At 40.2% G+C, this 22,482-nt stretch overlaps 1 protein-coding gene across 3 annotated transcripts in view; it reads left to right on the top strand.

The window, feature by feature from the left end:
- SLC25A21 (solute carrier family 25 member 21) overlaps positions 1–22,482 on the top strand; it is a 485,174-nt gene that overhangs the window by 460,197 nt on the left and 2,495 nt on the right. For all 3 annotated transcript variants that reach the window (XM_043556021.1, XM_043556020.1, XM_043556022.1), the window contains 2 exons: positions 18,313–18,494; positions 19,379–19,431. In XM_043556021.1, the coding sequence (XP_043411956.1) occupies positions 18,313–18,494; positions 19,379–19,431 (235 nt within the window). The remainder of the gene's footprint in view (positions 1–18,312; positions 18,495–19,378; positions 19,432–22,482) is intronic.

The raw sequence follows: 22,482 nt of genomic DNA, 5'->3' as shown, positions 1-22,482 counted from the left end.
GATAAATTTTAATATTGAGGGCCTCATCTGTCATTCTAGCTTCCCCTCCCAACCTGTGTTGGGATCAGCAGATCCAAGAGCAGGCCTTTCACATCTTGACCCAGGTTCATCCAGCCCCTCATCAGGCTGTCTTATGGACACATCTTTCACAGCTGAGGGATCTCCAGCTGTACTTTTCATCTCTCCTCCCTCCATTCAGTATCTTATTAATCAGGATAACATGGAAGACTTATTCAAGTAACTTTCTAAAATCAAAGTGTAGAGGATGATTCAAAAGGAAATTAACTTTCAAAAATGTATTACTAGACCAGGTTGTCTGCAGTTTCTTCATGTGAGAATCCACATGAAATTCCTGTTTGTATCACCTCTTTTTTGGCAGCCTTGAGGAGATGAAAGATGGCGTCACAACTGCCCCTTTAACGATTGATGGTGGTGTGCAACAAAGGGGATAAAATGAATTAAAGTATAGAATGTGTGTTGTTAGCACAGACTGACCATTGTCAGTCCACTGACCATTGTAAAATTATGGAAGTAACTGAGGGAGCCCATTAAAATTGGTTTTGACCACATGTTTGTATATAATCTAACTAATAGATTTATTAAAATGTTCCATTCTTTTTGAATCAGCTGCTATGGTCCTAACATTCTCCCCATCAATTTATTCACCTACTAGCGGGAAGAGAAAGCAGAGTAAAAGTTCTATGAAGAAGTAATTTGTGGGGCACCTGGGTGGCTCAGTTGGTTGAGTGTCCGACTTCGGCTCAGGTCATGATCTCGTGGTTCGTGAGTTAGAGCCTGCGTTCAGATCCTCTGTCCTCCTCTCTCTGCCCCTCCTCTACCTGTGCACTCACTCGCTCTCTCTCTCTAAAAAATAATTACTAAAAAAAAACAGCAATTTGTGATACCCTGAAAATCATGTGACTCTTTGTAGGGCCACTATATTGTCTTTAATTGTCTTAAAGCAATTTACAGCAACCTCTTTCAGTCACTTCTCAACTATAATTTTAATTTTTCAAATGGCAAACCTATTTTAGCAACTTTTGACAAGGAACAGTAAATCCAATCTAGCATCAACCAAGGCCCATCCTGAATGGAGAATGTTTCTCTAAGTGTGTTTATTAAAGACTATCTAAGGTAGTAGCCAGGGTGTACTGAATTCAAGTTAGGTCAAAGCTAGTCAGAGAGGATCTTCGATGCAGTGTGATGACAGGAGGAATTAGAGAATGAGTGAACCGTGGGGAGCAAAGGAAATTTAATTTGGGTTGTCATGAGATCGTAGGAAGATTCTAAGACTAGACTTTAAGGTATATATTCATGCTGTTCGCCCATTGCTACACTCTGTTAAGCCTTGCCTTATGGGTAGCAGCAGGCTTCCTGGCCAGTCTCCCTCACCACCCCTAGTCCTCACTAGCTAACAGATCTTGCTTCCCCCATCTTCCTTACCCCCTCCTTCTGGTATGTCTCTGTGTGGAATGTCTTCTTAAAGATGCCAGACCCTAATCACAAAGGCCTGTGAGATGGGCAAAGGTTCTGTTTATCAAGCTAGCAGCCAGCTGGCCAGTCACAAAGCAAAGCATGAAAGCCCATGCCAGGGAAGGTAAAAAGAGAGGCACATGCTTCTTTTGATCAAGACATTTTGCCTCTCTGCATATTAACTTCTTAAGTGCCATTGCCTTAAATTACTAATACTGTCCTTAGCTGTGGATATAATGTTTGGATTAGATGGTTAAGTTAGTCACAAATATGTAGTATGTTGATTGTTAACTATTTTGAGTCATATGATCTCATTTCCAATGACGTGGTAACTTTTGTTGAATTCTTAAAGGTTATGGAACATCATGACCACCAATGTTTTGGGATCACTTATTAGTGTTTCTTGTTAAGCTGTGGAGAGTCTATAAATAACATGTCCTGTCAGGGAAACTCATTGATCTTCCAAAAGAGCGACTGGAAAACACATCTCTTCAGCTCTGCACTGACACCAAATTGCAGTGTTATGGAAATTGCCAGAGTTCTACTAAGAGACCTGATATCAATTCCCAATTCTGGTACTTACTCGTTAGCCATGTCTCTCTGACAAGTTATACCTTTCCTCTGTCTCAGTTGTCTCATTTGAGAAGTGAAATGTTAACATCAGTCTTAAAATGTTTGCAGGGGAATTAAATCATTTTTTTTAAACTATGAATATTGGATTTTGTATTGCTATCACAAATAAGGTCAATGCATGTAATACACATTAACATTTCAGGCTACTTAGCTCCAGTTTAAAGTACCATATTTTATAAGAAAAATTGGAACATACTTAGGAGAAAAGAATAAAACTCATCTGTAGATGGGGAAATAATGTATACTACTTACAAATAAATATTTCAAAGGAACTGTGTTTTTAAGCATGAGGAAGAAAAGGTTATTTCAATAACAGTTTTTAAATCATGATGAATTACATCAGGAATGGTGACAGTTGATTACCCTTGCAATTGAGCAAAAAATTGGAGTAAAATAGTTTAGGCTTATGCGTGAGGAATGTGGGTTAGGAACACAGGAAGTTTCCTGATTGATGACAGTTGGAACAAATTATAGAAGTAAGTTGGAAATTTTTAATAAGATAGATTTTTCATCAACATTAATATCCATTTACATAATTAAGGTATGATCCATCCTAAATATTTTACTTGGGCTAAGTGACATATTTTTCCCTCAAGTTTTTTTTTATTTTCATTATATTATGATAAAAACACTTAATGTGAGATCTACCCTCAACATATTTTTAAGTGCACAATACATTATTGTCCACTATGGGTATGATGTTGTAAAGCAGATCTCTAGAGTTTATTCATCTTGCTTAACTGAACTTGATTAGTGACTCCCCATTTCCCTGCCCCCAAGCCCTGGCAACCACCATTCCATTCTTTGATTCTACTAATTTGACTATTTTAGGTACCTCATATAAGTGGAATCATGAAGTAATTCTCTTTTCTGTGACTGACTCACTTAACATAGTGTCCTCAACTTTCATCCATGTTGTCACATATTGCAGTTTCCTTCATTTTAAAGGCAAATGGTATTTCATTGTATAAATATGCCACATTTTCTTTATCTGTTCTGTCAATGGATATTTAGGTTGTTTCCATATCTTGGTTATTGTGAATAGTATGGCAATGAACATAAGAGTGCTAATATCTCTTTGAGGTCCTCATTTCAATTCTTCTGGATAAATACCCAGAAGTGGGATTGCTAGATCATATCGTAGTTCTATTGTTAATTTTGGAGGAACTCTATACTGTTTTCCAGAGTGGCTACACCATTTAAAACCCCCCACCAACAGTGTATGAGGATTCCAATTTCTCCCCATCCTTGCTAACACGTACTTTTATTTTTTTGAAAATAATCATCCTGACAGATGTGAAGTGATATCTTGTGGTTTTGATCTACATTTCCCAGATAATTAGTGACTGAGCATTTCTTTATATACCTATTGGCCATATGTATGTCTTCTTTGAAAGAATGTCTATGCAAGTCCTTTGCCCATTTTAAAATCAGGCTATTAGCTTTCTTGGTACTGAGTTATAAAAGTTCCTTATATAGTTTATATTTTATATATCAACCCCTTTATAGATACATGATTTGCAAATATTTTCTCCCATCCCGTAGGTTGCCTTTTTATTCTTTTGTTTCCTTTGCTGTTCAGAAGCTTTTTAGTTTGACATAATCCCACTTGTCTGTCCTTACTTTTGTTGCCTGTGCTTTTGGTGTCAAATCATTGCTAACATCAATGTCATGAAGCTTTACTCATATGTTTGCTTCTAGGAGTTGTATGGTTTCAGGTCCCATATTTAAGTCTTTAATTTGTGTATGGGGAGGGGGCATAATATGTAGTTTCAATTTCATTCATTTGCATGTGGATTTCCAGTTTTACCAGCACCATTTGTCGAAGACTGCTCTTTCCCCATTGTGTATTCTTGACACTCTTGTTGAAGATTAGCTGGTCATATATGCTTGGATTTATTTCTGGTCTCTCTGGTCTGTCCCACTGGACTATATGTCTGTCTGTATGCCTGTGCCATAATGTTTTGTACTATACCTTTATGATATGCTTTGAAATTAGGAATTATAATGCCTCCAGCTTTGTTCTTCTTTCTTAGGATGGACTTGGGTATACTCAGTTGTAAAATTTTTTCCTATTTCTATGAAAACTGTCATTGGAGTTTTATAGAGATTGCATTGAATCTTTAGATCACTTTCGGTATTGTGGAAATTTTAACAATATTAAGTATTCTAATCCATGAACATGAAATGTCTTCATTTGTGTTGCCTTTAATTTTTTTGATGTTTTATAGTTTTCCGTATTTAAGACTTTCACCTCCTTAGTTGAGTTTATTCCTAAGTATTTTATTCATTTTATCCCATTGAAATGGGAATGTTTTCCTAATTTCTTTTTAGATAGTTTGTTTGTAGTGTATAGAAACATGAGTGATTTCTGTATGTTGATTTTGTATCCTGCAACTTTACTGAATTTGTTTATTCTAATTTTTTTATGGAATCTTTAGGTTTTTCCCTGTATATAAGTCCATGTTGTTTGTAACAGGGACAGTTTTACTTTTGATTTGGATGTTTTTTGTTTATTTTTCTTGCCTAATTTCTCTGATTAGGACTTCAGTACTATGTTGAATAGAAGTAATGAGAGCAGGCATCTTTGCCTTGTTACTAATCTTAGAGGAAAAGCTTTCAGTTTTTCAACAGTAAAGTGTGATATTAGCTGTGGGCTTTACATGTATGGAGTTTATTATGTTGAGGGATTTGCCTTATGTTCCTTACCTTCTGAGGGTGTTGATCATGAAAGCAGGTTGAATTTTGTCAAATGTGTTTTCTGCATCGATTGAGAAGATCATGTTATTTTTTTATCCTTTATTCTGTTAATGTGCTGTATCACATTAATTGATTTTGGTGTGTTGAAAAATCTTTGCATCCCAGAGATAAATCCCACTTTATCACAGTGTATGATCCTTTTAATGTGCTGTTGAATTCAATTTGCTAGTATTTTATTGAGGATTTTTAAATCTGTATTTATTGGGAATCTTGGCCTGTAGTTTTTTAATATTTTTCCTTGTGGTATCTTTAGCTTTGATATAAGGGTTACGCTAGTATCACAAAATGAATTGGAAGTGTTCTTTACTTTTTGATTTTTTGAAAGAATTTGAGAAGCATTGGTATTAATTCTTTATAAGTTTGGTAGAAACAATGTGAAACCATCTGGTCCTGGGCTTTCCTTTGTCTTCAGGTTCTTGATTGCTGATTAAATCTACATACTAGTTACTGTTCATACTTTCTATTTCTTCATGATTTAGTCTTGGAAGGTTGTTTCTAGGAATATATCTACTACTTCTAGGTTGTCCAGTTTGTTGGCATATAATCATTCATAGTAGTTTTTTATCCTTTTTAGTTCTGTAATGTCCGTTATAATGTCTCTTTTTTCATTTCTGATTTTATTTGATTCTTATTTATTTATTTTAATATGAAATTTACTGTCAAATTGGTTTCCATACAACACCCAGTACTCATCCCAACATGTGCCCTCCTCAATGCCCATCACCCACTTTCCCCTCCCTCCCACCCTCTATCAGCCCTCAGTTTATTCTCAGTCTTTAAGAGTCTCTTATGGTTTGCCTCCCTCCCTCTCTTTTTTTTCCCCTTCCCCTCCCCCATGGTCTTCTGTCAAGTTTCTCAGATCCACATAAGAGTGAAACCATATGGTATCTGTCTTTCTCTGTATGATTTATTTCACTTAGCATACTGTCCAGTTCCATCCACATTGCTACAAAAGGCTATATTTCATTCTTTCTCATTGCCAAGTAGCATTCCATTGTATATATAAACCACAACTTCTTTATCCATTCATCAGTTGATGGACATTTAGGCTCTTTCCATAATTTGGCTATTGTTGAAAGTGCTGCTATAAACATTGGGGACAAGTGCCCCATGCATCAGCACTCCTGTATCCCTTGAGTAAATTCCTAGCAGTGCTATTGCTAGGTCATAGGGTAGACCTATTTTTAATTTTTTGAGGAACCTCCACACTGTTTTCCAGAGTGGCTGCACCAGTTTGCATTCCTACCAACAGTGCAAGAGAGGTCCTGTTTCTCCACATCCTCTCCAGCATCTATAGTCTCCTAATTTGTTCATTTTAGCCACTCTGACTGGCATGAGGTGATATCTCAGTGTGGTTTTGATTTGTATTTCCCTTATGAGGAGAGACAATAAGCATCTTTTCATGTGCCTGTTGGCCATCTGGATGTCTTCTTTAGAGAAGTGTCTATTTATGTCTTCTGCCTATTTCTTCACTGGATTATTTGTTTTTCGGGTATGGAGTTTGGTGAGTTCTTTATAGATTTTGGATACTAGCCCTTTGTCTGATATGTCATTTGCAAATATCTTTTCCCATTCTGTCAGTTGCCTTTTAGTTTTGTTGCTTGTTTCCTTTGCTGTGCAGAAGCTTTTTATCTTCATGAAGTCCCAATAGTTCATTTTTACTTTTAATTCCCTTTCCTTTGGAGATGTGTCAAGTAAGAAATTGCTGCAGCTGAGGTCAGAGAGGTTTTTTTCCTGCTTTCTCCTCTAGGGTTTTGATGGTTTCCTGTCTCACATTCATGTCCTTCATCCATTTTGAGTTTATTTTTGTGAATGGTGTAAGAAAGTGGTCTAGTTTCATTCTTCTGCATGTTGCTGTCCAGTTCTCCCAGCACCATTTGTTAAAGAGATTGTCTTTTTTCCATTGGATGCTCTTTCCTTCTTTGTCAAAGATTAGTTGGCCATACTTTTGTGGGTCCAATTCTGGAGTCTGTATTCTATTCCATTTGTCTGTGTGTCTGTTTTTGTGCCAATACCATGCTGTCTTGATGATTACAGCTTTGTAGTAGAGGCTAAAGTCTGGGATTGTGATGTCTCCCGCTTTGGTCTTCTTCTTCAGCCAATTACTTTGGCTATTCAGGGTCTTTTGTGGTTCCATACAAATTTTAGGATTGCTTGTTCTAGCTTCGAGAAGAATGCTAGTACAATTTTGATTGGGATTGCATTGAATGTGTAGATTGCCTTGGGTAGTATTGACATTTTAACAATATTTATTCTTCCAATCCATGAGCATGGAATGTTTTTTCATTTCTTTGTATCTTCTTCAATTTCCTTCATAAGCTTTCTATAGTTTTCAGCATACAGATCTTGTACATCTTTTGGTTAGATTTATTCCTAGGTATTTTATGCTTCTTGGTGCAATTGTGAATGGGATCAGTTTCTTTCTTTGTCTTTCTGTTGCTTCATTATTAGTGTATAAGAATGTAACTGATTTCTATACATTGATTTTGTATCCTGTGACTTTGCTGAATTCATGTATCAGTTCTAGCAGACTTTTGGTGGAGTCTGTCAGGATTTCCATGTATAATATCATGTCATCTGAAAAAAGTGAAAGCTTGACTTCATCTTTGCCAATTTTGATGCCTTTGATTTCCTCTTGTTGTCTGATTGTTGATGCTAGAACTTCCAGCACTATGTTAAACAACAGCGGTGAGTGGGCATCCCTGTTGTGTTCCTGATCTCAGGGGGAAAGCTCTCAGTTTTTCCCCTTTGAGGATGATATTAGCTGTGGGCTTTTCATAAATGGCTTTTATGATGTTTAAGTATGTTCCTTCTATCCCTAATTTCTTGAGGGTTTTTATTAAGAAAGGATGCTGAATTTTGTCGAATGCTTTTTCTGCATAGATTGACAGGATCATATGGTTCCTATCTTTTCTTTTATTAATGTGATCTATCACATTGATTGATTTCTGAACATTGAACCAGCCCTGCAGCCCAGGAATGAATCCCACTTGATCCTGGTGAATAATTATTTTTGTATGCTGTTGAATTCAATTTGCTAGTATCTTGTTGAGAATTTTTGCATTCATATTCATCAGAGATATTGGCCTATAGTTTCCTTTTTTTGCTGGGTTTCTGTCTAGTTTGGGAATCAAAGTAATGCTGGCTTCATAGAATGAGTCTGGAAGTTTTCCTTCCCTTTCTATTTTTTGGAATAGCTTGAGAAGGATAGGTATTATCTCTGCTTTAAATGTCTGGTAGAATTCCCCAGGGAAGCCATCTGGTCCTGGACTCTTATTTGTTGGGAGATTTTTGATAACTGACTCAATTTCTTTGCTGGTTATGGGTCTGTTCAAATTTTCTGTTTCTTCCTGTTTGAGTTTTGGAAGTGTGTGGGTGCTTAGGAATTTGTCCATTTCTTCCAGGTTGTCCAGTTTGTTGGCATATAATTTTCATAGTATTCCCTGATAATTGCTTGTATTTCTGAGAGATTGGTTGTAATAAAATCATGAATGAAACTGGAATTATCTATTTGGATCATCTCCCTTTTCTTTTTGAGAAGCCTGGCTAGAGGTTTATCAATTTTGTTTATTTTTCCTTAAAAAACCAACTCTTGGTTTCATTGATCTGCTCTACAGGTTTTTTAGATTCTATATTGTTTATTTCTGTCCTGATCTTTATTATTTCTCTTCTTCTGCTGGGGTAGGGGTATCTTTGCTGTTCTGCTTCTATTTCCTTTAGGTGTGCTGTTAGATTTTGTATTTGGGATTTTTCTTGTTTCTTGAGATAGGCCTGGATTGCAATGGATTTTCCTCTCAGGACTGCCTTTGCTGCATCCCTAAACATTTGGATTGTTATGTTTTCGTTTTCATTTGTTTCCATGTATTGTTTAATTTCTTCTCTAATTGCCTGGTTGACCCATTCATTCTTTAGTAGAGTGTTCTTTAACTTCCATGCTTTTGGACGTTTTCCAGAATTTTTCCTGTGGTTGATTTCAAGTTTCATAGCATTGTGGTCTGAAACTGTGCATGGTATGATCTCAATTCTTTTATACTTATGAAAGGCTGTTTTGTGACCCAGTATGTGATCTATCTTGGAGAATGTTCCATGTGCACTTGGGAAGAAAGTATATTCTGTTGCTTTGGGATGCAGAATTCTAAATATATCGGTCAAGTCCATCTGATCCAATGTATCATTCAGGGCCCTTGTTTCTTTATTGATTCTGTGTCTAGATGATCTATCCATTGTTGTAATTGGAGCATTAAAGCCCCTGCAATTACCACATTCTTATCAATAAGGTTGCTTATGTCTGTGATTAATTGTTTTATATATTTGGGGGCTCCCGTATTCGGGACATTTGTAATTGTTATAGACATAGACATTTGTAATTGTTAGCTCTTCTTGATGGATAGACCCTGTAATTATTATATAATTCCCTTCTTCATCTCTTGTTACAACCTTTAATTTAAAGTCTAGATTGTCTGCTATAAGTATGGCTACTCCAGCTCTCTTTGGCCTTCCAGTAGCATGATAGATAGTTCTCCATCCCCTCACTTTCAATCTGAAGGTGTCCTCAGGTCTAAAATGAGTCTCTTGTAGACAGCAAATAGATGGGTCTTGTTTTTTTTTATCCATTCTGATACCCTGTGTCTTTTGGTTGGAGCATTTAGTCCATTTACATTCAGTGTTATTATTGAAAGATATGGGTTTAGAGTCACTGTGATGTCTGTAGGTTTCATGCTTGTAGTGATGTCTCTGGTACTTTGTGGTCCTTGTAACATTTTACTCACAAAGTCCCCCTTAGCCTCTCTTATCGGGATGATTTAGTGGTGATGAATTCCTTCAGTTTGTGTTTGTTTGGGAAAACCTTTATCTCTCCTTCTATTCTGAATGACAGAGTTGCTGGATAAAGGATTCTGGGCTGCATATTTTTTTCTGTTCATCACATTGAAGATTTCCTGCCATTCCTTTCTGGCCTGCCAAGTTTCAGTAGATGGGTCTGCTACTACCATCATGTGTCTATCTTTGTAAGATGGGGCCTGTTTATCCCTAGGTGCTTTCAGAATTCTCTCTTTATCCTTGTATTTTTCCAGTTTCACTATGATATGTTGTGCAGAAGATCAATTCAAGTTACATGTGAAGGGAGTTCTCTGTGCCTCTTGGATTTCAATGCCTGTTTCCTTCCCCAGATCAGGGAAGTTCTCAGCTATGATTTGTTCAAGTACACCTTCAGCCCCTTTCTCTCTCTCTTCTTCTTCTGGAATTCCTATGATATGGATATTGTTCTGCTTGATTGCTTCACCTAGTTCTCTAATTCTCCCCTCATACTCCTGGGTTTTTTTTATCTCTCTTTTCCTCAGCTTCCTCTTTTTCCTTAATTTTATCTTCTAATTCACCTATTCTCTCCTCTGCCTCTTCAATACATGCTATGGCTGCCTCCATTTTATTTTGCACCTCATTTATAGTATTTTTTTTAGTTCCTCATGACTATTTTTTAGTCCCTTGATATCTGTAGCAATAGATTCTCTGCTATCCTCAATGCTTTTTTAAAGCCCAGCAATTAATTTTATGACTATTATTCTAAATAGTTCTGTTCTGAAATCTTGTTCTGAAGATTCTGAAATCTTGTTCTGTTATATTGCGTAAATCAGTTTTGATCAATTCGTTAGCTGTCGCTGCTTCCTGGAGTTTCTTTTGAGGAGAATTCTTCCGTTTTGTCATTTTAGGTAGTCCCTGAGGTAGCTCCAAACTGCAGGGCACTTCCCCTGTGCTGTCCGGAGAAACTTGTGTTGGTGGGTGGGGCCACAGTCAGACCCGATGGCTGCCCCCAGGCCACCGCTGGGGCCACAGTCAGACTGGTGTGTACCGTATCTTCCCCTCTCCCAGGAGCAGGACTCACTGTGGCATGGTGTGGCCCCTGTCTGGGCTGCTCACACACTGCCAGGCTTGTGGTACTGCTTCAATGGGATCTGGCCAAGGGCATATTAGATGGGGTAGATCAACAAGGTGCACAGGGGTGGGAGAGGCAAGCTTAGCTAGCTTTGCCATCAGTGGCCCCCTGCAGGAGGGGCCCTGCAGCACTGGGAGGGAGGCAGGCCCATCGGAGGGATGGACCCAGAGAAGCACAGTGTTGGGCATTTGCATGGTGTAAGCAAGTTCGGTGATGGGAACTGGTTCCCTTTGGAATTTCAGCTAGGGGATGGGACAGAGAAATGGCGCTTGCCAGTGCCTTTGTTCCCCCACCAAGCTCTGTCCTTCTGGGGCTCAACAACTCTCCCTCCAGGTGTCATCTTGCCCTCCCTGCAATCCGTGAGCAGAGCTGTTGACTTTTAAAATTCCAGATGTTAAGTCCCGCTGGCTGTCAGAACTCATGCAGTCCATCCCCTCCTCTTTTGCAAGCCAGAATTTGGGGGCTCTGCCTTGCCGGGCAGGCTGCCCCTCCACCGCACGGCTCCCTCCCGCCAGTCTGTGTAGCACTTACCGCCTCTCTGCCCTTCCTACCCTCTTCTCTGGGCCTCTTGGCTTGGCTTGGCTCCAGAGTGTCCGTTCTGCTAGTCTTCTGGTGGTTTTCTGGGTTATTTAGGCAGATGTGGGTGGAATCTAAGCAATCAGCAGGACGAGGTGAGCCCAGTGTCCTTCTACGCTGCCATCTTCTCAAAACATCAGTTCTTCTCATGTTAACTTTATTAGTCTTGCTGAGGGTTTGCCACTTTTATCTTTTCAAAAAATGAACACAATTTCATTTTTTTTTTCTTTTTTTTTTCTAGTCTCTATTTATCCCTGCTCTAATCTTTATTATTACTTTCCTTCTGCTAATTTTGGACTGAATTTTTTCTTCTTTTTTCTAGCTCCTTGAGCTGTAAAATTAGGTTGTTTATTTGAGATCTTTTTTTAATGTTTATTTATTTTGAGGGAGAGAGAGAGAGAGAGACTGAGACAGAACATGAGTGGGTTAGGGGCAGGGAGAGACAGACAGAATCTGAAGCAGCTCCAGGCTCTGAGCTGTCAGCACAGAGCCCAAAGCAGGGTTCGAACTCAACAAACCACGATATTAGGACCCGAGCCAAAGTTGGAAGCTCAACCGACTGAGCCACCCAGCACCCCTAGATTTTCTCTTTTAATGTAGATGTTTATCACTATGGAGTTACCTCTGAGTATTCTTTTACTACATCCCGTAAGTTTTGTCTTTTCCTTTTATCTATATTGTCTTTTCATTTATGTTTGTCTCAAGTTATTTTCTACTTTCTTTTTTGACCCATTGGTTGTCTGATAGTATGTTGTTTCCTCAGGGTGAAGCAGGCAGCTGCCATCTTTGTCTGCTCTGTGCTGAGAAAGGGGAGGACTATGAAACCTCCCCCATTTCAGTTCTCCCCCAGGTAGCTAAACCTGTCAGAACTCCACAACTTGCCAGAAAGATGCCAGTTTTGGGGGCCTCCCCAGAGAAGTTGGGATGTTGGACACAGAGATCAAGAAGTGACTAAGTTTTTAAGAGGCAGAGAAGCTAGGTACTTTCTCACAGGACTTTGAGAGTGAAAGCCCAAGAGTAACCTCCTTCTCCCTACAGAATATTTCCCCTGCACTTTGTTCATATCCCCACTTTCTTATCACATTGTACTGTAATACTTGATAATTAATGGCCTCCCACCCCCTTTCTGGATCATTTACCTTCACACTCACCTCTAGCACCCAGTGTAGGACCAGGCATATATAGACATCCAGTAAATGTTTGCTGGATGAATAAACAAAAAATGAATGATGGATAGAAACAATATGATATAATGGTGAAGAATATATGGCTGACAATCAGAAGAACATGAGTTCAAATCCAGGCTCTACCTCTTGTAAGCAGTGTGATCTTGGACAACTGATTTAACTCTCTCAGTCTTGTGTCCTTATCTGTAAAATGGTGTTACATAGCTAATCCACAGGGTTCTTATGTTTTGTATATATTTTTTGAATATAAGATGGTATCTTGGGGGCACCTGTGTGGCTCAATCAGTTGAGTGTGTCCAACTCTTGCTCTTGTTTCAGGTCTTGATCTCAGGGTGATAAGTTCAAGCCCCATGTTGGGCTCTATGCTGGGCATGGAGCCTACCTAAAAAAAAAAAAAAAAAAAAGATGGTGTCTAGCAATAAGTAACTATTAATTAATAGTACCATTATTTCTCATGAAAGTTATGAAAAATAATACAAGTATTATATCACATATGTTTCTATTTTTGCTATTAATTTAATTGTGATGTGTTATCATTATTGACAGAAATGCTTGAGTGATTCACTGATGGCCAGTACAGAATGACCTATTCAGATTATGTGACAGGTATCACTCATACCCAAAACCTCACAGTGGGCATTCTTGCTTTGGACTGAGTTGGGGGTAGGAGAGGTGGAAAGAGTTAATAGCATTGCCTTTAGCTCTGCAACCTTAAATAAAGCCCTGTTTCCACCAAAGAAAGCTTTACAGTCCTCCCCAGCACATCCAGAGCTTCTCGGAGCATCTCTTACCCAACCCAAGGATACAGAGAGATGAACCATAAACTTCCAGTTGACCAGTGGTTCTCAGACTTCAGTGTCTGGCAGAGTAATTGGGAGGACTCGTTTAAACAGATTGCTGAGCTCCATCGCCATCAGTAGGCCTGGGATAGGACCCCAATTTTTATTTCTAAGAAGTTCCCATGTAGTATTGATGATAATGGTTCAAGCACCATACTTTGAGAACCACTGAGTTCATAGAAATGGTTACGAGTAACCTGAGTCCAGGGCAGGAATGTGTGTAGAAATCTTTCCACTAAGGTGAATTGCCTGATAACCCCTGTGAAGATGAGGGCTTTCTTTTTTCAGCCCCAGTGTTTTCAACCCTGACCTCCCTCTTCTTACTTTATAAATTTATTGGTAGAGGAAATAGTTTCATGAAGTTTTTCTAAGATTTTATGAGCCTGACAAAATCTATAGACACTCTTTCCAGAAAAACCCATCTACACATACACAGAAGCATTGCTTATAATTTCAAGTGGTGCTGGGACACCTCTCCCACCAGCCTAGCCACTGACTCTAAAGAGTATCAGTAGAAAAAATATGCCCTAGGGGCATCTGGGTGGCTCAGTCACTTAGGCATCCAACTTCAGCTCAGGTCATGATCTTGCAGTTTGTGTGTTTGAGCCCCATGTGGGCCTCTGTGCTGACAGCTCAGAGCCTGGAGCCTGCTCTGGATTCTGTGTTTCCCTCTCATTCTGTCTGTCTGTCTGTCTCTCTCTCTCTCAAAAATAAACAAACATTAAAAAAAAAGAAAAAGACAGGGTGCCTGTGTGGCTTAGCCGGTTAAGCATCCGGCTTTGGCTCAGGTCATGATCTCAACAGTTCGTGAGTTCAAGGCCCATGTCGGGCTCTGTGCTGACAGCACAGAGCCTGGAGCCTGCTTTGAATTCTGTGTTTCCCTCTGTCTCAGCTCCTCCCCTGCTTACCCTCTGTCTCTCTCTCTCTCTCTCTCTCTCTCTCTCTCTCTCTCTCTCAAAAATGAATAAACATTAAAAATTTAAAAAAAGAAAAATTATGACCTAACACAAAGCCTTGGTTCATATGGATGTAACAAAAATTCCCTTCTTATAATTAATCTTTCAGTTACCTCATTTTTAAAACAGGAATAATAATAATAGTTCTTACATCAAAGTTTTTGTGAAGATTAACTGATATAATACATGAAAGGGCATAGTTTAAAAACCAAAAACACTGAATATTACCTTTTTCTCTCTGTAGTCTTTCTACAATAATCCTCATTCTTCAGGCAAGTGGGTGCCTCTCCTTACTAAGAAAAGATCAGGAAGTATAAGAAAAAAGAGCCTAGGAGTAATGTTTCAAGACCTTACTCTATGCCCATCACATTCTTCTGCTAAGATCTGGTCACAGGCTGCCGTATCATGGTTCTCCGTGTGAGCCACTGAGCAATGGGATCTAGCAAGCCCAGGCTTAGCTCTGTTACATGAGAGTCTCAATTTATTTGCCCTGAAATACTTTTCTTTACAAATGCCCAATGCCCTGTCGTGTCCCCATGTTAGTGTCCCCATGTAAAGTTCTAGTAGAGGTTCGTTTCTAGGATAGAAGATGCTGAATCTTGAGAAGTAATGATTAAGGGCTAGACCTGATTCTCACTGCTTCTACAAAAATAACTGAACAAGTACCTCGATAGGCCAATCGGCAGACATTTGTTTAGTGCCTACTGTGTACACTGTGTAATAGGTGATCAAAGAGAAGTAACACATGTCTCTAGGTGGTGCCAACTCACAAGCCAGCAGGGACGAGAGAGACGTGCAAAAATAAGCCAGACGCAAAGTGAACCTTAGCAAGGGCAATGATTGTGGTTCATACAGGAGTTCAAGAGTACAGAAGAGGGAGAAATCAGTTTTGACAGGGATCCATTAAAGTGTCTTGGGCAAGGTGGGAATCAAGCTGAACTCTAAGGTGGAATGTGACCATGTTAGGTGACTGTAATGGAGAAGGACATTATAGGCTGTGTAAGTCATTTGAAGAAAAGAGTTAGAAAAGTGCTCGGCTTAACTTTGCACGATTATGATTTACCCAGAGTGACTATAGCATGGGAGTGGGGTGGAGGTGCAGAACTTGAGGCCGGAGAGAGAAGTTGGAAGCATATGGTAGGAAAGAAACCAAAGGCCAAGTGAGGAGCTTTGGCTTTACTCTCCGTTCAGTGGGGAAGGATTGAGGATCTTTGGGACCAGGAGCAGATCTGCTTTTCCAAATAAGAGAGCCTGGTGCCACTGTGAAGAATAGATGATAGAGAGCAAAAAGAAAATAAGACCTGGTAAGGTAACAGGAACCTAAGCCACAGCAGTGGGAGTGGCCATCAGGGGATGCAGGGGAGAGGTATGTTGAGAGGCTGCATTTTGAGAATGGTCGATGACATGTAGCAAAAAAAAAAAAAAAAAAGCAGAGGCAAGAGGCAAGCTGAGAGGGCTCTCCTTGGCACACCCAGTCCCAGGCGAGGTTGCTGCATAAAGCAGACCATGGGCTCCAAGGACGAAACTGGCAAAGGGCCCAGAGACCAGGTGGTGAGGAATACCTCTTGGCTGTCCCAAGAAGTCTTCTCCTTCCTTGAATGCCCAGAAGGGTAGCAACTGACCATCTGCTTTGCCCGCGTGGAATATCAAAATCACTGATTCCTGGACATGGGTCCTCAGCTTGGCAGCTTCAGAAGTCCTGGGGATCTTTTAAAATCATTTTCAGGCCCTTTCCCATGTGATTTTGATCCGGGAACCTGACATGGGGCCCAGGCATCCACGTTTTGCAATGCTCTCAGGTGATTCTGTTGCACATCTGTTGTGGGAAACCACTGTGGGACCTTACAACTAGTCTGGAAAGTGTATAGCAACCCTGGGCTCAACACGTACTTGTGCTAATGAACACTGTGATAGGCTGAAGACTTTCGGTTTTGGCCTCCAGCAGTGACTTTTAGCATAGTGACCTTCATCAAGTGCCGAACACCACCCCCGACCTCTAGTCCTCGGTGAACACATCAGGAGATGGGAGAGGCCGCATGCTTGACAGGGTCTCCCAAACGTCCCAAAAGGGCAGTGTACGTACAAGCCATCATTTCCACCCTTGTCCTCAATTCAAAAAGGAGAGCTGGGCTGTGTTGCAGGGATACCGTAAGAGAATCTTATTACAGGATGTTTTGAGACTCTACAGAACAGGCTACATAATAATACTGTCCGTTTTCTGCCAGGCTTATCCAACATTCATAGCACTTTTATTGCTATTATTGTTTTTATTTTTCAGGAAAATAATACAGTACAAAGGTAAGGCAGGTGTTAAACTTGTCCCTCTACACACTGGGCTCTGTGTGATTTGGTGACTCGTGCAAGGTCAGACAAACCAAAGCCAGGCCCAAACACCCCATCCTTCTGAGCCCCGGTTCTGCTTCTGGGCCATGATGGAGAAGGGTAACATAAAGGCATTTTTCTCTCCTTGTAAAAGAGAAAAAAATGGGGGGAGGGGGAATTATTTAAACACACCTCACTCATACTGCAATCACTGCATTGTTTTTCCTGTTGAAACACCCTGTTGGTTTTTAAATCCCTTTAAACCTACCCGGCACCTGTATGGCCCAGATCCAAGAATTATTACCGAACCCTTCACTTTTTATATTTAGCCACATAGGGGCTTCTGTGATGGTATCTGGCTCTTGGTTCGGTTGAAAATTTCAGAGCTTCCAAGAGTTTTCTTCTTCCAGAGAAGCTAGAGGCATGCAGTGCTCAGACCTGATTTTTTAAGTAAGTGGGGTATGTCTCTCCACTTATGTTCTCCAGGGTAAAACAGCATCACGGCACTACCCTGTACTGTTCCTGTGTGAAGATACTCCCGAAACACTGACTAAATGAGAGGGCAGGAGAAAGATGGGGGGGGGGGGTCTTCATGAGCTTCTGCATGGTTTGTGGGATGACCTCTCTTCAGGGCAAGAACTGAGGCTGAAAACATAATGAGAACTTCCCAGCAAATTCATTATAACAAAGCATAATGTGAGCTCACTGGGCACAAAAATAGGCTGAAGGAAAGTGACTCCCACATAAGACCTAATTAAATACTTTGATGTCAGAAAGCAGAGCAGGGAGGGTAGAAAATCAAATCCGACTAAAGTAGAGGACCTAAATTCAAATAGGAGAAATTTCTCTCTCTGTCTCCCTCTCCTCTCTCTCTCTCTCTCTCTCTCTCTCTCTGTCTCTTCTCTTCTCTCTCCCCACCACCTTCTCTGTGCCTCTCTCTCCTTCTCTTCCTTTGCCACGAAGGAAGAATAAGACTCAGGAACAATAGGTTGTAAATTCTTCAGCCAATTAGTCCAGTGACTTACTACTGTTTATAATGCACAGAATGTCACAGGCTGTTTTGCAGCCTCCCCAAGTTGGTTTGTTAATAACAGGAAGCTAGCACTTCTCAGTACAGTGGATCAGCTACACGTGAAAATAAATGCAAAAAACCTGGAGGGGAATAGCAGCAGACCAAGAGTAGCCTTGATTTAATTTAACATTTGGGGGTCCACACACAAATGAGCATTTTAGTAGGCTTCATGGTGGAAGTTGCTGTCATTTGTAAAATATTCTGGCCAATTAGCTAATAGTGTGCTTGGATTTCTCCTGTTTTGATACAGTAATACTAAGTACATTGTGAAGCCCAATTATACAAATCATCCCCATATGCCATACCAGTCTTTCTTTATGAACTGTGTTTATAAATCCTGTGTGAGGAAATGTGTACTTCAGCAATTTAGACCATGTGTAAAAACATAGCCAATGGGATTGTCAAGAAAACAAGTTCCAGCCTAGGAAATCCTAATGTGTTCCGCTGGAATAACAGGAGGGTGCCGGGGAGTGCAATGCTCTGCTTAAATACATATTGCTTTATAGTGTTGAGCCAATTTAGGGGCTTCCGCTTCCCTTTCTGTTATTTTATTCTTTTCTTTTAGGATCCAACCTTGGAGTTTTTGAGAAAATTTGGGATTGGTCTTCTCTCGGGCACAATAGCCTCAGTCATTAACATCCCTTTTGATGTTGCCAAAAGTAGGATTCAAGGGCCTCAGCCAGTTCCTGGAGAGATCAAGTACAGAACCTGTTTTAAAACAATGGCAACAGTCTACCAGGAAGAAGGGTAACATTCTTATTTTAATAAATGTGCAGGGTTCACGTATTATTAAAGCTATATTGTGCTTCCATTTTGATGAGAGGCACTAAACCCTCCGAAATTGTGTATGTGTTGGAAAAGCTCTAATGAATGACAAACTTCGTGAGATAACACAGTAAGGAAATGTTGGCAACGAGTTCTGACACCATCAAGAACCTCGGGCCACCATCCTACAATCCGCTGTATGTTCGAGAAGGCGAAGATGAACCTTTTGCTTGTCAGTTTGCACAATATGCTCTAATACACCCTGCTAACGTGTGGGCAGGAGAGTGATTGTCTTCTAACTGTAAATCTAATCAAAATGTCACCTCATTATATTCTCCTGGGGGAATTAAACACGAGAGTTCTGTGCAAGGGGTTTTCTTTCAAAAATGTGAACTACAGGTTTTTTTCTGCTAATGTTTTTGAGTCTTACATTTGTCTTCATACCTCTTCACCCAGATCTTATTCTCAAGTAAGCAAGTAATATTTTATTTCGATCGAAGCTATATCATATTTCCTTTTGTGCAGACTGAGTTTGTGGTCTTTTAAATTCGATTACAAAAGTCATTTTGTCCATGTACACAGCTGTCTTGAAAGTAAGACCTGTGTTCAGAGCAAAAGCCATCTCACTGATGAAAGTCATATTTCTGGTGGAGATGATCAGCAGAGCTTGGGCATCAAAGAATTAACTCTTTCCCTTTGTCCAATTTGCTGCAGAAGACGCATAGCCAGATATTTTTTGGTTTGCGATATGTGTAATTTCAAATAAATGTTCTTGTAGATGCTGCATCAGCAGCCCCATAAAGCTGAGGTACAACCCCATTTTCTTTTCAGAGTTATGAATGTTGCTCTTTCCCTTCCTGTTGTAGGATTTTAGCTTTGTACAAAGGCCTGCTTCCCAAGATTATGAGGCTTGGACCAGGTAATGATGTTTTTATTACTTATATCCTCCCTTCTTTATTGTTGTGGTGTCTCTTTTTTTGTGTGTGTCTATCGGCAACACATTAAGTTTATCACACTGTGAAAGATGGAAATCTTGAGGATATAAAGTTGTCTAGGAGTATTCAAGATATTAAAGGTATCCATTAGAAATGTTTTCTTAAAAAATGTTTTCCACCTCTGTTTATAAGGTACTATTTAAGGCCTTGCTAGAGACTGATAGAAGCCAAAAAGCCCAGCTTAAGTCAATAGAAAAGGATCCACAGCCAGTTGAAGTTTGAGCACAGAGATGTACATACAGTGGCTTCTGGCTACAGGAAAGGATTCTCAGTGAGTGAGGGAGCAGCCCAGTAAAACTTTCCTGGTGCCCCAGGTTCATTCTTGTTCCTGCCTCAGCTTCATTTCAAAAACAGAAAAGAGGGATAACTTGCCTCCACAAATGGCAAGAACCACTTGGCTTCACGATCACCTGTGAGTTGTGAATACCGTCCAGGGAGCTGTGGCGCTGCGGCCTAGCACTCACCTTCTGGGCCTCTGTCAGCATGATGGTGGAGGCTCCTGGCTCAGGGCCTCACCTCAAGATGCCAGCCCACAAAATAAAGCCGGCTGCCATTCCCACAGGGAGAGTCAGCTGCCTCTATGTAAATAGATGAGAAAATAACTGCTGCAGACCCAACTGCCTGGGCAAATAGTCTTGGGTTATAAGCAACCTTCTGTGTAAGGACAGAGGTATGCACCAGCCCACATATTTTTTTAACCAGGCCACACTCACCTGCTTAGACATCCTAGTATTCTTTCCCAGAAGCTTCACCTGCTCCTCCCCTCTCTCCCTTTCCCATTCCTCCCTTTTAACACCAATGTCACACACAGGCATGTTGACCATCAAATCTCAGCCCAGTGAACCAGCATTTCTACCAATGTGAGGATAGAGAACAATGGTCTGTAAACTGAAGGCAGTGAACAGCTCACACTTTCACATATTTAAAAAAATTTTTCTTTTAATGCTTATTTCTTTTTAAGGGAGAGACAGAGTGTGAGCTGGGGGAAGGGGCAGAGAGAGAGGGAGACACAGAATCCAAGGCAGGCTCCAGGCTCCGAGCTGTCAGCACAGAGCCTGACACAGGGCTCGAACTCACCAACCGCGAGATCATGACCTGAGCCGCAGTCGGACGCTTAACCGACTGAGCCAGCCAGGCACCCCCACACTGACACGTATTTAGAAAACACTTCCACAATTCCCAATCCATCGATCCCAACCTGTCTAGTCATATAAGCATGGATTTTGCTCCACATTTGAGATTCGGACTTGCCTCCTGTTAGTCATTGGCCCGTGTGTAAAAACAAAGCCAATTGTAAAGAATCTTGGTGATTCTGTGCAACTCTGCACGTATGTGGTGTTTTCCCTTCACCGCACAGTAAAAACCTGCTGGTAGACCTAGTATTAGAGAAAATCATAGGAATGACCCTAACCCAGCTTTCTCAGGAGGCGATGGGCCTAAAAGGAGTGGTAATCAGGGAGAGTTTAACCTAAAACAGTAATTGACTGGAACCTTAATCCCAAACTCCTAAATAATCTGACCCCAAGGTTTGTTAGAGGCTTGCAAATGTTTGGTTGGCTTTTCAAATGTTTTTGCATGAGGTGTCCTGAGTTGATATAGTGTTAAATGCGATGAAATGGGTTGCTGTGAATGTACTATCCAGGCTAAACACAACTGTGAATGACTGGAAATCTCGTTCAAGGACCAGGCCCCCACTCGCATCTAAGTCCTCCAAACATGCAAGCCCTAGCAACTTGAAAGGTAGAAAGGTGTGACATTTGACTTAAGGACAAGATTTTTTCAGAAAGAGTGAAAAATGAAAGAAAGGTAAATCTGCAACTTTTATCCTTCGTAGTAGGGAAGCATCTCACCTTTTTTATAACAGCCTCAGCAGCTCTGTGTGGCTAACAACCAGTTACCTCCCATGAAAGGAGAATCGTGAAGTCTGTGGGTCAAACTCCAGACATCACTAGGCTGAAAACTAACCCAATTCTGCATGTTCTTGTCTTACACTGAGAACAGTTAAGAAGAGTAAACACAGCAATTACATAGGTATTAACAGCCCTGTGTTAGTGGGTCGTCTTTGTTTGCCAGAGTACCAAGAGGGCTACAGCAGCTGAGAGGGGTCTAATAGAGTATCTTCATGGGTTAAAAATGAAAATTACAGGCAGGTAATTATCTTTGGTATAAGGTTACACAAACATGTGTGGCCTGTAGATTAAAAAAACACACACTCACACACAGATGGCAGTGTGTACAAAATAACTAAGATCAAAATCAAGTTCTGGTTGTTTTCGTCAGAAGTCCATCTTCTATTCGTGCAGCCAAGTCTTCTTAAAGTTGTGCTCAGGGTATCTGTCCACATTTTTCACACAGACATGAGAGGATAGATTATATTCAAGAGCATGGGAGACGTGCCATTTACGGCATCAGACAGAACACAAAATCATCCACATGCAAATGCCTCTCCTGACTTCTTGGTATTCTGCAACCTGGGTGCTTAGTTTTCTGTATCATATTCTTGTTGACATATTACATAGCAAGCCTCTTTGAAGCCAGTTATAGAACTCTTCTCCTTCAAGATGAATGGTGGTCTCGTCTCATAGCACCCAAACCCCACTACCAAATTTTCAAGTGTGATACATTTATATGAGGCGGAGAAGAGAAAGAAAAACAAGAGGAGGATGAAAGCTAGCTCTATTTTGTAATGCACATATTTTTAAATATTCAGAAGCTACTTTTCACATTGCAATCCACTCTGAAGGCTGTAAGCGAAAGCTGGACTCATCTGTCAAGTACCCTCTTAGAGAGTTCCTTCTTGAATGCAACTAGGACAATGTTAATTATGGACTGAAAAAGATAAATCCTTTGCCTACATATGAAAAATATGAAGGTTTGTTTGCAGGAAAGCCACATGCCCTTACATGACTAAATGTGTCTATATTTATTTACTTTTAAAAATTAAGAGTGCCTGAAAAAGAATCTGATGAGAAATG

The sequence above is a fragment of the Prionailurus bengalensis genome, chromosome B3 (genome assembly GCF_016509475.1).
Source record: "Prionailurus bengalensis isolate Pbe53 chromosome B3, Fcat_Pben_1.1_paternal_pri, whole genome shotgun sequence".
NCBI classification, from domain to species: domain Eukaryota; kingdom Metazoa; phylum Chordata; class Mammalia; order Carnivora; family Felidae; genus Prionailurus; species Prionailurus bengalensis.
Note: the sequence above shows the minus strand (reverse complement) of the source record. Positions and strands in the feature narration are given on the sequence as shown.